This window comes from Ochotona princeps, chromosome X (genome assembly GCF_030435755.1).
Source record: "Ochotona princeps isolate mOchPri1 chromosome X, mOchPri1.hap1, whole genome shotgun sequence".
Classification (NCBI taxonomy): domain Eukaryota; kingdom Metazoa; phylum Chordata; class Mammalia; order Lagomorpha; family Ochotonidae; genus Ochotona; species Ochotona princeps.
This window is the reverse complement of record NC_080865.1, coordinates 27,836,220-27,851,806: the sequence shown is the minus strand read 5'-3', so window position 1 is coordinate 27,851,806 and position 15,587 is coordinate 27,836,220. Positions and strand designations below refer to the sequence as shown.

The following is a 15,587-nucleotide window of genomic DNA, read 5'->3' as shown; positions in this document are numbered from 1 at the left end:
AGTTTAACTGATTCTGTATAAATAAAGCAGACGGCTTTATTGCCGTGTCCACTATCATCATGGAATCCTAGTGGTCCGTCTCTTTCTTTCTGCGCCTCGTCCACGCACCCTTCCCGAGTTCCGAAACCCAGGCTGGAGCTGGACTCCGGCACTGACATATGAAGGGACAGAAAACACTGACCTGGAATCAAGAGGTGGAAATTTTCTTCCACGCCAGCCACCCTCCACATCAGCATATCCCTGGTGGCCAGAAACACACGTCCATAATAGAAAGGCGAGCTAGCAGGGTCTGCCGGTGCCTACAGGGGGTGCAGAGGAGCGCAGTGTCCACTCAGCAGCCTGTGTCGCTCTCAACACAAGGTTAGGTAGAGATGAAAGGAGATGGCGCAAGTAGGGCTGGGCAGGCTTTGAGCCTCTTTATTTTCTCAGATTCTTCTCTTTCTGATTTTTTGGGTGCTTTCCTTGAAAACAAAATATTGACAATGAGGAGAGAAGTGGAGGAAAGCAAAACACCTTTATCTGCTACTCTTTACCTAGTGAATGAAGTCCAAAGCGGGGCACTGAGGCTTGAGCATTGTGAAATGTTTCCAACTGGGGGTGCTGTACTAAGAAACACAAAAAAGGGAGTGTCCTCACCAGAATATCTTTCATGTGATTCCTGAGACAACTTTCATCACCACATAAGTTTCCTGTGCATCCGCAGCACAAATGATGTTACAGGAAAAGTATGTCTCAGGCAGAAAAAAAAAAAAAATCTTTTAAAAAACTACTGTCCACTAAGTATTGTAGGCTCAACTAGTCTCCAGCTACATTTTAAAACGATGTAGGCAAAGCTGTGGGAACACATTTTAAGTGGTGTAAAAGTCTCTATAAAATCTCTTTGTAAATGTAGCCTTCGTATTAAATAGCAATATTCCTGAACAAAGGATATTTGACATATTTTTCAGGAAAATTATATCTTAATTATCAGTGTGTGCTGATAATTAATGCTATTGTGCTACTATTTTAAAGTCTATTTCCTATGCTCTTTATAGGGAGTAAGTGATGCTTGCAAAATGATGGGAATAAGGAAATTCTATGAACAACTTCTGGAAGATGAACGTCGCTTCCAGAAATTCAAAGTAACTGAAAAAGTTGATATTGTTACCATGAAGGATTATATACAGGTAAGGGATTTATATGCAGATGTTCAAAAACACACCAAAAGAGCCCTTCCTGACTCTGTTCTTCAAAAAGAATCATGTGTTTCATTTCTTGTGGTCAAATGTGCATAACATGAAATTGACATGTTGGCCACTTTAAAGTATACAATTTGGAGACCTCGGGCACAGCCACGGTGCTGTGCAGTCAACACCGTCTGCTTCCAGGATCTTCTCACTGTCCCTAAAGGAAACCTCACAACCCGTGATCAACCATCCCCCTCACCCAGTTCTTCCATCACTCCAGCCTGTGAACTACCCATCCAAACCCATCGTGAATATACTAAACCCCACTGAGTTATATACTTTAAATGGGTTGAAATGGTAAATTTATATTGTGGGAACTTCATCTCAATAAAAAAATAAAAGTCAAAAATGACCACAATGGTGATAAACAAGTACACAACAGCATTTGACTTAGTAAAGAAGGGTTCTTTTATTTTCATATTGTCTGCTACCAGTAACATAATACTCCAAACGACAAAAAGTTTAAAGTAACCAGGCAGGTGGTGCCTCAACTAGCTAATTCAGCAGCCCAAGAACTTCAGTGCTCAGGCCAGAGTCTCTCCACTCCACTCCTCAGCTCCATTCAAAGGCAAGAAAAAGAAAACTCCTAGCATCTTTCCTGTTCTCTCTTCAAAAACTTTTAATTTCTTTTTTTATTTATTTGCAACACAGAAAGACACAATCTGCCATCAGCTCACTTTCCAGACGCCCACAACAGCTAGGACTGAGCTAGGCTGAGCCAGAAGCCAGGAACTCCATTCAGTTCCCCCATATGGGTGGCAGGGAGCCAACTACTTGAGCAATAGGTGCTGCCTCCCAGGGTGCAAATTAGCAGGGAACTGGAATGGGAAGCAGGCCTGGAACTCAAACCCAGGCACTCTGTGGATGTCCCAAGCACATCTGAACTAGGGCACCAAAGCCTAGTTTATCTTTCTCGTTGTCTCTGGAAGAAAAAAATTCCCAGAAGCTATTAAAAGACCACCCTTCAGACACATTTGATCAGAACTAGGTCACATGCTCCCCTTAAGTCAGTCACTAATAAAAAGATCCCTTCCCTCACCTGAATGAGAACAATCGTGGTTCAAGGGCTTGGCCCTCCTTCCCTGAGCACACTCTTGTTCCACACATTGTTTTTACAAGTCTCCCTTGAACAATGGTTGTTGGGCAGGCCATAGGTGAAGTGTGTCATAGCCTCCCAGAGGCAGTGTTGCTAAGGTGTGTGTGGAGGGTGACGGGTGACGCTACTCAGACCCTGGTTCTGGGGCGGGAGTTGCTGCAGGAACTGTGAGAAGGTTTGTGGACTTGAAGAAGAGCATGTAGGAGACTGTGGCGTGCCATCAGCCTGGGAAGAGATCAGCAGACAGGGCTGCAGACCAGAGGCAGATATTTTTTTTTCTTTATTCTGTGCACAGAGAGAATATGGTGCAGTGTTTCAAGAAATAAGCTGGGCCCGGCGCAATAGCGTAGTGGTTAAGGTCCTCGCCTTGCACGCGCCGGGATCCCATATGGTTGCTGGTTCTAATCCCGGTGGCCCTGCTTCCCATCCAGCTCCCTGCTTGTGGCCTGGGAAAGCAGTCTAGGACGGCCCAAAGCCTTGAGACCCTGAACCCGTGTAGGAGACCCAGAAGAGCTCCTGGCTCCTGATCGGCTAAGCTCCAGCCGTTGTGGCCACTTGGGGAGTGAACCATCGGACAGAAGATCTTCCTCTCTGTCTCTCCTCCTCTCTGTATATTCGCCTTTCCAATCAAAATAAATAAATCTTAAAAAAAAGAAGAAGAAGAAAGAAAGAAGCTGACCCGAATGAGGGAGTGAAGAGCTCCTTGTGGCTGCCATGTGAAGAACAGGTTAGAGGGCAGCAGCGGTCCTCTGCTACTATGAGGTGCTGGGGGGTGACGGGATAAACAGCTTACTTTAGGGCCGTGAGTTTGGACACACAATAGATAGTGAAGAAAGCAGTGGTTCCAGATAGCAGACTGAAATGGAAGGTGGCCTGCATGGCTTGTGTCTCCTAGGTTTCTGCTTTGCATAACTATATGCATAGCAGTGCTGACTCAAAGAACTTAATTGAGCTAGATACCTAAAGAAGAAAAAGAAGCACGCTTCTGAAATCCCATCTCCTTTTACTCTCTTGGTAACACAATGAGGCTGGTACTATCATAACTCTTGTTTTGCAAGATCTAAAGAAACAAGAAATCCTAACATTCTACCTCAAAATTAAAAATTCATATGGTTTGCTATTCACTCAGTTGCTCCAATGTGAAACATGGCATTTATAAGACTACCACCAGTGTTTGGGGTTGGTTTTTTTGTTTTTTTTTTTAAGAGCCTAAATTTACAAGATTAGGGAATGGAACGAGGAAATAAGTAGACCCAGAGATTCTCACGATCCTTGCTGAGGACATGGGTCATATCCTTACAGGCTGTGGATATGTCAGGGGTTCATGTCACAGAGAGGAGTCCCAAGAGAGACCTAATGGAGGGGTGACGGGGGGCATTAATTATTGCTGGCATTTATTGGGTTCTTGTATAGTCAAGTCACCATTTTTAGCTCTGCATGTGCATATTCTCAAAACCTTTCCCAAGATCACACAGCTAATAAGTAGCAGAGTCAATCACTGACAGGCCTGAGACCACGATGCATTTACTACTCCACTCTTAGGAAATAAAATACATAGAGGCAAGCTCAGCGTGTGCAGGAGTGCAGGATCAGAAAGGGCCGTGGAAGCCAGAATTCTGCAAAGCACACTTAATGGGCAGAGCTGTGGCTGTCCCGTGACCTTTAAACGTTTTTGCTGAAACACGCAAAGCTCTCTTACTGTGTGTGTTTTAGATATATGAGAGTACTTCACAGGGGTTGTGGAAAGTGGAATTAAAAGATAAGGTATTTTGCTGCAACAAATTTTGAAATCCATGAATACACAGTGAATGCAGAAAGTTTGTGAAAAATGAAGATTATGGGAAAATTATGCATGAATTGAAACATTTTTTGCAACAAAATAAACTTATCTTTTCATTCCATTTTCCAAAGATTTTGAAAAGTATCACCATATAGGAAAAATGAAAGGGGAAAAAAACCCACATGTATCACACTGTAATTTAGAACATTACAATCATTAAGAATTAAAGTGTTTTGTTTCTTTGTAGAAAAAAAAACTTACCCACTGTGAATATACTCAAAATCATTTAATTCTGTACTTTAAATGGGTGAATTGTATAATATGTGAATCCCAAATCTGTGGAACAAACTTACCAAGAGGGGTTTGAATTGACTCTTGTCTTCTTGCTCTTATGTAACTTATGCAAAGGAGCAAGCACCTTTGCTTTGTCTGGGCAAATTGGCATACTCCTCTGTGAATGTGGATCCACTGCTGGCACTGGATGCCTTGCACTTTAAATGTTGTCAAATTTCTCAACATTCCTTTAATGGGACGTGGCTGTTGGTCGGCATCCTTCTTCTGGGACTGCTCCATCGCTTTCATCATGGCCATTTTGCTCACTTCTGTTGATAAACTCACCTTCCCCACGTTCCTCTTGCTGTACACCTGCAGTCTCTTTAGTGATAGCCAGGTCAGCGCTCCTACGGTTCCTTATTTCTTCTGGAACTCCATTTGCATTTGATTCCAGTTTCACTGACAGTATTAACTCTTCTTATCTCTTTGCTGACCAAGTCTGTCCTTTGATTATCCATTTTTGCAAAATGCCACGTTACTTTTCCACCAGAAGACAAAGAGGTAATGCAATCATAAACCCTACTGTGTTTTGAACCAAATAACACATCTGCAGTGATGAATCACTGTCAGACTTTGAAAGACATGGCATGATTTGTCACTAACTGTTAGGCACATCTGTCATTTATGTAGTGCTCCACAGCCTAAAGGGCTTCAACTTGCCTATGCTTAAATGCTGCTTACTGAAATTGAACCACATTCTTGGGACACTCGTACTATTTAACTAAATGGTGGTGATTATAATTCATGCATGCCTAAATGGTACAGAGTGCGGAATGCCTGTCTGTGTGTGTTGAACCATGGGAGAGCTTGTGAGTGTTTGTGTGTGTATAACATAACCTAAAGGCTTCAATATTATTCTATGTCTCAGCGCTATAACTCTTTCTGCCCAATCCCAATCTCTTAAATCCACATTAATAATGTTAAAGTAATTATATATGCCTGTATTTTCTAAGTCCCTGAATCAATATCATTTTTTACAAATTTAATTTTACTTGATAAGCAGGTTTACAGAGAGAAGGAAAGACAGGATAGAGGTCTTCCATCTGCTGGTTCAGTCCCCAAATGGCCACAACGGCTGGAGTTAAGCCAATCCAAATCCAGGAACAAGGAACTTCCTCCAGGTCTCCGATCTGGGGGCAGAGACCCAAGGACATGAACCATCCTTCACTGCTTTCCCAGGCCATAAGCAGGGATTGCAAGTGGAGCCACTGGGACTTAAACCAGTATGCATGTGGGATGCTGGTGCCACAGGCAGAGGCTTAACCAGCTATACCATGGCTCTGGCCCCTCAATATCATTTTAAATTGGATAAAAAGAAAAATGGGCTTTCTACATATATTCCAAATGAGAATAGAAAAGTTCTCCATTTAGCACCAGAGATGAGCTCATCATTTCTGAAAAGATTTTGCACAAATGTCCCATCAACTCAAGCATGTCATGAATAAGCCCTACTCACTATGCAGAACACTTAGCTATTATCAGTTTTTGGGCTTATCCTAGGTTTAATCTATCTTATTATGTTTGCCATAAAAATGCTGATGCATTTGGGCCTGGTGCAGCAGCCTAGCAGCTAGAGTCCTCACCTTCCACAAGCGCCAATATCCCATATGGATGCTGGTTCGTGTCCTGGCAGCCCTTCTAGCTCTTTGCTTGTGGCCTGGGAAAGCAATAGAAGGCAGCCCAAAACCTTGGGACCCTGCAGCCACATGGGAAACCCCAAAGAAGCTCCTGGCTCCTGGCTTCAGTTCTGCCCAGTTCCAGCCATTGTGGTCACTTGGGGAGTGAATCAACAGATGGAAGATCTTCCTCTCCATCTCTCCTCCTCTCTGTATATCTGACTTTCCAATAAAAATTAAAAAACAAATCTTTAAAAAATGTTGATGCATTTAGTAAGTATTTAATGATGTGGTACTATGTGGATGATACTATGTGACATCATCCCTGCTTTCCAATAAGAAATCTAAGATATACGCAGAAAACTAAAACATTTAGAGTCATATAGTCATAGAAAAGAGATGTCAGTCAAGTTCAGAGATGGCATCAAGGAATCTCCTTTGTTTTAACAATTTATTTATTTTGGGCCTGGTGCCATAACCTAGTGACTAAATCCTCACCCTGCATGCGCTGAGATCCCATATGGGCACCAGTTCCTCTCGCAGTTGCTCTACTTCCCATATAGCTCCCTGCTTGTGGACAGGGAAAGCAGCAGAGAAAAGCCCAAGGCCTTAAGACTCTGCACCCATATGGGAGACCGGGAAGAAGCTCCTGGCTCATGGCTTCAGATCACCTCAGCACTGGGTGCTGTGGCCAATTGGACAGTGAACCAGAAGATGGAAGCTCTTTCTGTCTCTCCTTCTCTATATCTGCCTTTCCAATAAAAATAAGTAAGTCCTTAAAAAAGTTTTTTTTTTAAGAACAATGACAGAGATCTTCCATGCACTGGTTCACTCCAGAAATGGCCTAACAGCCAGGGTTGGGCCAGACTGAAGCCAAGAGCCAAGAGTTTTATCAAGTCTCCCACATGACTGGCAGGGGCATAAATACCTTAACTATCGTCCACTGCTCTTTCCAGGCCAATAGTAGGGAGCTGGATCCGAAATGGAGCAGTTGGGACTAGAACTGGCATCCTTATTGGATGCCAGAGTTGCAAGCAGTGATTTTACCACCACAACCAAATGCTGGCCCTGCAATCATCCTTTTTTAAAAGATTTAGTTTTGGGCCTGGCGGCGTGGCCTAGCGGCTAGAGTCCTCGCCTTGAAAGCCCCGGGATCCCATATGGGCGCCGGTTCTAATCCCGGCAGCTCCACTTCCCTTCCAGCTCCCTGCTTGTGGCCTGGGAAAGCAGTCAAGGACGGCCCAATGCATTGGGACACTGCACCCGCGTGGGAGACCCGGAAGAGGTTCCAGGTTCCCGGCTTCGGATCGGCGTGCATCGGCCCGTTGCGGCTCACTTGGGGAGTGAATCATCGGACGGAAGATCTTCCTCTCTGTCCTCCTCTGTTTATATCTGGCTGTAATAAAATGAATAAATCTTTAAAAAAAAAAGATTTAGTTTTACTGGAAAGGCACATTTACAGAGAGAATGAAAGACAGAGAGAGAGAGAGAGAGAGAGAAAGTTCCTCCATCCACTGTTTTACTCCCTAGATGGCCACAATGGCCAGAGCTGAGCCAATCTGAAGCCAAGGAGCCCCCTCTGGGTCTTCCACATGGGTGCAGGATCTCAAAGGTTTGGGCCATTCTCCACTGCTTTCTCAGTGCTTAGGAAGGAAGCTGGGTTGGAAGTGGAGCAGCCAGGATGCAAACAAGTGCCCATATGGAATCCTGGCACTTGCAGGCAGAGAATTAGCAAGTTGAGTCATTGCAATGCCCCACCCCACCACCCACCCCGCAATCATTCTTTTTTTTTTTTTTATTAATTTCATTGCATTATGTGACACACATTTTTTTCATGCACTGGAATTCCCCCCGCCCCTCCCCAAACCCTCCCCCCCCACGGTGGATTGCTCCACCCCACTGTATTTCCATAGTTCAAACTCAGCCCGCAATCATTCTTTTTTTTTTTTTTATAAATAGTGAAGTATATATCTTTTTTTTTAAAGATTTTTTATTATTATTATTATTGGAAAGCCGGATATACAGAGAGGAGGAGAGACAGAAAGGAAGATCTTCCATCCGATGTTTCACTCCCCAAGTGAGCCGCAACGCGCTGATGCGCGCCAATCCGATGCCGGGACCAGGAACCTATTCCGGGTCTCCCACGCGGGTGCAGGGTCCCAAAGCTTTGGGCCGTCCTCGACTGCTTTCCCAGGCCACAAGCAGGGAGCTGGATGGGAAATGGAGCTGCCGGGATTAGAACCGGCGCCCATATGGGATCCCGGGGCTTTCAAGGCGAGGACTGTAGCCGCTAGCCATGCCGCCGGGCCCCGCAATCATTCTTAATCATTTTTTTTTCATATAGTATTCCAGCCTCCTGGATGAAACCCCCGCATCTTCTGGTGGCAAAAACAACTATTGGCGAAAATTAAACCTTGAAAACATCCCCAGAACAATGATGATATATGACATAGTCGAATACGCACAAACTAAAGTCATCTCAGACCGCCTACAAAAAGAAATGAAGTATCTGACACAGAGACCACAAACAGAAGAAATGCGCCAGCACCAGCTACAGATTGTTTCTGAAATTAGGTAAAAGAGATTCTTCATTGGTTACAACACTAGGTGCCTTTCTGAAAATGTTCACATTCTGCCAAATAACTAAGTGAAGACAATACAAGGGCACATGGGGGACAAATTGAGTTAGGGCTGATTGGTCAAAATTCAAGCAACTTTGTAAATGGCACACTAACCAAAAAAAACACAGTTGGCACATGGGAAGGTTACTTGTGCCATCAGAGAGGCAGCTCAGTGTGGCTAGAGGTTGCCACAGCAAATACTAAGAATGTGCCACAGAGAAGAACTAGCAGCGACTATGTGATTAGAGCAGCTAGCAGACATACATTGCGGGTGGAAGTGGGGCCCCGGCCTGCCTGGCTGCCTCGGGAGGAGTCAAGAGGGAAGACACACTGCACAGGGCCAAGAGCTCTCCCAGGTGGGGAGGAAGGTGCAGGGCAGTAACGGTGGCTTCGACTGAGGTGTGAAGGAGGGGCGCCTTTCTGAGAGAGCCCTGGGTAGAAGGACAAATTTTTGTTTTCAAAACTGCAGTCAAAAGGGCTCCCACTGTCCACACAGCACAGAGCTGAGGGCTTTCTTCCTTTTCTACTGCAGCTCAAAATGCTATTCTTGCTATTCTGGCTCCCCTTGCCTCAGATAAATTGCACAGAAATTACAGTGACATTATTTCCTCCTTTACCAATAGCATGTGAGCCTATTCACATTACAGAAACACACATTGTAGCAAAATAGATGTATTATGATCTGAAACAACATGGGCAGACTGTGACTACTCCAATTATAATTCTTTTTTCTTTCCATTACTAAGTCTCACCTAGCCCATCTGATTTACAAATTAAACTGGTTTCTTAAGGAAAAAAAGAAAAGACATAGTAACACCGAAAGGGCCTAGTGGTGGTCTATTTTCAGTCATATTTGAAATGAAACAGTCTCCTTTAACACATGGGAAAAAAACAACCACTGAAGGCCTAGCATCAAGCAGACATACTGTGTGTTTTTTTTTTCCCAAGGAATGGAGATGAGTGATGCTGACCCAATAACGAAATTTAAACCACTTATTATATGATCAGGGCTATACATTTGCCAGACAGATGGCACAGTCTGTCATCACGAGATAGATTTTCTCTAACTCATCCACATGAGCACTGAATGTAGAATTTAACCCTATTACCACCAAGGTCAAATAAATGATGTGATTTTCTCAGCCACCAGACGTGATAACCTCAGGCAACAAGCCCTGCTGTTGGGACTCATGCTACTGATTATCCAAGCGTGAGTCACTTAAGAGCCAGATCGGCAGCCAGATTCTAAATCAATTAAAGAGGACAAAACACTCTCCTAATGGCATCGCTGGATGCAGGCTCCGTTTGGGATCTGCCACAAGCAGTCCCTGAGAGCAGGGTTCGAGCACCAGCAGCGCCAGCACTGTGGCTAACTGGGGCTCCAGCCCTGCTGAGGTCAGAGTCGTCCCAGAGGCCGGAGAGCCCGGGCCCTGTCAGCCCTCGGGTGGGAGTCGCGTGTCACTACACCAGCACCCACCAGCCTTGGGAGGAGGGCTGCTCCGCAGCAAGTGCAGCTACTTCTCCTGTCCAGCCTCCCCCGCACAAGGGATCTTCCCCAGAAGAAGCTCACAGGCTAAGTGATGCAGGTGCTGGCACCTGGAAGTTGAACCCACGTGCCCTGCGCTGATAAGGTCAAGGTACTGTGGACACGGCACCCACTGGGTCTGACCCCAACACATGTTTTTTTCAAAACATTTTTCTTCAGGCCAGGCACGATAGCCTAGCGGCTAAATCTTTGCCTTGGTTCCGCTGGGATCCCATATAGATGCCAGTTCGTGTCCCGGCTGCTTCACTTCCTATCCAACTCCCTGCTTGTGGCCTGGGAAACCACTAGAGGACAGCCCAAAGCCTTAGGATCCTGCACCCACATGGGAGATCCTGAAGAAGCTCCTGGCTCCTGGCTTCAGATCACCTCAGCTCTGGCCGTTATGGCCGCTTGTGGAGTAAATCAGCAAACGGAAGATCTTCCTCTCTGTCTCTCCTACTCCCTGTATATTTGACTTTCCAATAAAAAAAAAGAATTGGGGCCTGGCGGCGTGGCCTAGCGGCTACAGTCCTTACCTTGAACGCCCCGGGATCCCATATGGGCGCCGGTTCTAATCCCGGCAGCTCCACTTCCCATCCAGCTCCCTGCTTGTGGCCTGGGAAAGCAGCTGAGGACGGCCCAAGGCATTGGGACCCTGCACCCGCGTGGGAGACCTGGAAGAGGTTCCAGGTTCCCGGCTTCGGATGGGTGCGCATCGGCCCGTTGCGGCTCACTTGGGGAGTGAATCATCGGACGGAAGATCTTCCTCTCTGTCTCTCCTCTGTGTATATCTGGCTGTAATAAAATGAATAAATCTTTAAAAAAAAAAAAAAAAGAATTGGGCCTAGTGGCGTGACCTAGCAGCTAAAGTCCTCGCCTTGAACGCGCCGGGATCCCATATGGGCATTGGTTCTAGTCCTGGCAGCTCCACTTCCCAACCAGCTCCTTGCTTGTGGCCTGGGAAAGCAGACGAGGACAGTCCAAAGCTTTGGGACACTGCATCCGTGGGGAGACCAGGAAGAGGTTCCAGGTTCCCGGCTTCGGATCAGCACAGCACCGGCCATTGTGGTCACTTGGGGAGTGAATCATCAGACGGAGGATCTTCCTCTCTGTCTTTCCTCCTCTCTGTATATCTGACTTTGTAATAAAAATAAATAAATTTTTTTAAAAAGAACTTAAAAAAATCCTTATTCTGTCAACCATTACGAACTGTAATCTTCTTTGTGCTAGCATAGAGTGAAAAACAATGCAGGTAGCTACAATGCAGTATTTTCCGGAAATGCTCATTCTAAATTGATCCTAGATTTTGTAATTTTCACCACCCTCGTTAGCAGCATCACCTATATACCTTCATAAAATGCCAGATAAAGAACTATGCTGTGGGGCCCGGCGGCGTGGCCTAGCAACTAAAGTCCTCGCCTTGAACGCACCAGGATCCCATATGGGCGCTGGTTCTAATCCTAGCAGCTCCACTTCCCACCCATCTCCCTGCTTGTGGCCTGGGAAAGCAGTCGAGGACAGCCCAAAGCCTTGGGACCCTGCACCTGCATGGGAGACCCGGAAGAGTTTCCTGGCTCCCGGCTTCAGATCGGTGCAGCACCGGCCGTTGCGGTCACTTGGGGAGTGAATCATTGGATGGAAGATCTTCCTCTCTGTCTCTCCTCTCTGTATATCTGACTTTGTAATAATAAATAAATAAATAAATCTTAAAAAAAAAGAACTATGCTGTGTAAACTTAGGCAGAAATAAGTCTAAGCTGAAATCTTACATGCAATATGACTAATTACACATATAATATGAAAAGCACATATTGTAAAATTTGGAACTTGTTTCACATTTAAATTTGATTTTGTGTGATATTTTTGTCTGTAAATCAAATATTTTCTAGATATCCTACATCCTCTGTGAATATCCGATCTTCCTATCGACCCTCCTACCATCCAGGCCAGTGTAAACATCTGGGACGTCGGTCCAAGCAAGCTCAACTGAAAGTTAAAAAAATGAAGAAAGTTTACAAGGCGGCTAAAGAAAAACCTACTCCTGAGGTGACTACAAATTGTATTCCATTCATTGTTGTAGACTGTAATGAAATAGCTTGTAAGTAATTTGATTTGTGTGAAATATTTCTATCTACAAGTTCAAGGCTGGAACATCTTTGGCAAATTATTCCTGCGGTAACACAAGGCTACTTCCACACTGAACATATGTATTTTAAAAATTATTTGGGCAAGCTAATCCTGCACCCTGTGGCACTGGCACCCCTCTGGGTGCTGGTTTGAGTCCCAGCTGCTCCACTTCCCATCCAGCTCCCTGCATTTGGCCTGGGAAAGCAATGGAGGATGGCTCAAGTCCTTGGGCACCTGCTCCTGTGTGGGAGAGTAGAGGAAGACCGCCTGGCTCCTGGCTCCTGGCTCCTGACTTTGAATCAGCTCAGCTCTGGCCCTTGGCTGCCATCTGAGCAGTGATCCAGCAGGTGGAAGCACGCTCTCTTGCTCTCTCACTCTCTTTAATCTGCTTCTTACATTAAAAAATAAATAAATAATAAATATTTTAAAAATCAGTTCGAGTAAATACAAATAAATAAGTAAAAATTCCCAATAGTTTTTCTAACAGACAACAGCTGTTTTACGTCCACATCAACAAGAGTTAGCACCCCACTCTAGCCAGCTCCCGCTGAAAAAAATAAAAACAAAAACTACATGTCATCTCCTTATGGGTGTGGAATCAGCATGTCTCTGATGGTGCTTTCTTCAAAATGGAAGTCACTTCTCAGTAAACATAGTAAAAACTGTACAGTATACTTTTATATGGTGGGGACATTTACAGTAAACATATATGCATATATTACTTTCTAGTCTTTAAAAGACCTGCAGTAAATAGTTAGGGGATGAAGATAATTATGTAAAGAATCAAATCTTAAAATATACAATAATAAAAACAAATATTAAAAACTCTCTGCTTTTCTTTACAATTCTACCTAGGAACTGAAAACAGAAAAACCAACTAAAAAACCACAAGAAACAATCATCTTCTCCACACCAACTTTTGACATTGTGGAGGTTCAAGAATCTCTGTCAGATATCGATTTGGAGAAAGAAGAAAAGGAATTATTCACCTGGTGTGAAAGCTTGGGCATTGATAAATCTGCATCATATTAATGCAAAGCTAACTGGCAGCTTAACAATGTGCTAGTGTGTAATGATCCAGAAAGGAAAATAAAATAGAACAAAGTCCTCAGTTTGCTCTCTTAAGTGTGTGACATATTTGTTAGCCTGTTTGGACTGCCACAGGGGCAATCATTTTTTACCAACAGAATTTTAATCTAAAAAATTTGGATTAGTTGCCTTTGAATTAGCAGTATACTGCTTTGTTCAAGAAATGGTGAGAAAATTGGTCGCTGGGACCTTTATTCCGTTTTGATTTTTGCTTCATTTAAAAAAATATCTGAACAGGCCATGCTTAGCATGAATATTAGAATTCGTGGAATAAAAGCAGCTCTGAGTGAGGCTCCAATGTTCTTTTTTCTAGTTGCATGTTGTTTTTACAGAACAGCTTGTGAATGACTTACTCTGAATTATAATACAAATAATAATGGATTTGTTGCTGCAGTAGGCATGACACGGCATACCTAATCATTATTGAGCAGTGTAAGCACCTGGGGCAGAGTGCTGCATCTGCTTTCATGTTGTACTTAGGTTATTTTTCAAGTATAAAGACTGTTGTGAGTAATACATATTTCAATTTCATTTTGAATTGATAAAATTCTTATTCCTGATACAGTGCAAATTATTGATTTCTTTTGTGATCCAGGCTGGATTATATTAAACCTTACCAGAGACTGTGGTAACTAAACAAAGTGCCATTATTTATTGAGCTTTAAAGGTACAGTTTTTTATTTTGCTTAACATTTAAAACTGGTTGATTTAAAATTGGTACATTGATTGCTGATCTAACTCAAGCATAGAAACCTACAAAAGGATCATATCCTCTGCTAAAATAGTCTTTGAAATGCAAAGAATATTGGAATAGCTATGTATGATTCCCACTAGAATTCATTTAACATAAATGTGCACTCTTTAATATTAACACATCCTTGTCTTAGATCCAGAAAAGGAGGGATAATCCCCTTGTTTCCAGAGCTTGTACTGGACGCTGATTGAATAGAAAAACACTTGTCCTCATGAGTCACACATATTCTCATTCACTAATTGGATAAGCAGTTCCTTCCTCGGATCAAATGCATGTCAGACTCAGTCTGCTCATGGCTCATGTAATAAACACAGCTAAGGCAGAGTTCAGTGGCAAGATAGAGGAGAAGGAGAAAGGAAAGGTGCACTGCTTTCTGGGTACTCCCTTCTCACATTTCATTAGCCATAACTTCATCTCATTACGACACCTAGCTACAAGGGAGACTGGAAATGTGCTTTCACTTGGGACAGTTATGTACCCAGCTGAAACTGCACTGCTAGAAATGAAGACACCACAGGTATAAAGGTAGAACTAGCATCTGCTGCTACATAGAGATCATGGCTTCTGTTGATTCTCTCAATTCATATTAAACCATTTACAAGTGTGCTTAAATCCCATCACTGTCATGTAACAGTGTTTGCATTTGCCTTTCTATTTCTGATCTACCTAAGGCATACATTGTGCTCACATGGTTGTGATCACAGGTAACACAGATCAAGTTTACACTAAATATTGTATCTTTAGCACATTTCCCTTTGTTAAAGCCCATTGGATCCACAAGGCATACTTAATTATGGCTATGTCATTGGCTATTTCAGTTGTTCCTAGTATTTCACTACAGTACATTATTAATAACAGAACATCTCCATATACAGCTTGGTTTAAAATATTTATTTTTAATAACAGAGAAGGGGAGAGACAGAGAGGAGGAGCTAGACAAAGACATTTCAACCACTGATTTATTCCCCAAATGGCAGTAATAGCCAGGCCTGGGCCAGATCAAAGAAGTCATGAGCCAAGAGCCCGGGCCTTAGAGCATCTTCCGCTGGTTTGCCTGGCACATTAGAAGGGAGCTGGATTAGAAGCAGAGCACATCAGACTCAACCAGTGCTCTGATGTGAAATACCATTATCATAAGTGGTGACTTACCCCTCTGTGCCAAAACACAGGCCCTACTTTTTTTCTTTTGGTTACCTTCCTGTTATTTATTTTTAACCTGATTATATTGTAATCAGAGAACATGATTTGTATGATATTGATTCTGCGATATTTGTTAAGGCTTGCTTTATAGCCAAGTACACGGTCAGTTTTCACAAATTTTTCATGCACTCAGGAAAACCATGCAGGGCCTGGTATAGCATGCTAATCCTCTACCCATGGCACAGATATTCCTTATGGTTACCAGTTCCTACCCTGGCTGC

General features: G+C 43.6%; 1 protein-coding gene across 1 annotated transcript in view; it reads left to right on the top strand.

The window, feature by feature from the left end:
- CXHXorf58 (chromosome X CXorf58 homolog) overlaps positions 1–13,434 on the top strand; it is a 29,366-nt gene extending 15,932 nt beyond the window's left edge. The window contains exons 6-9 of the mRNA XM_058658754.1: positions 1,035–1,166; positions 8,396–8,625; positions 12,086–12,242; positions 13,179–13,434. Coding sequence (XP_058514737.1) covers positions 1,035–1,166; positions 8,396–8,625; positions 12,086–12,242; positions 13,179–13,355 — 696 coding nt within the window. The 3' untranslated portion in view covers positions 13,356–13,434. The remainder of the gene's footprint in view (positions 1–1,034; positions 1,167–8,395; positions 8,626–12,085; positions 12,243–13,178) is intronic.
- Positions 13,435–15,587: the final 2,153 nt, after the last annotated feature.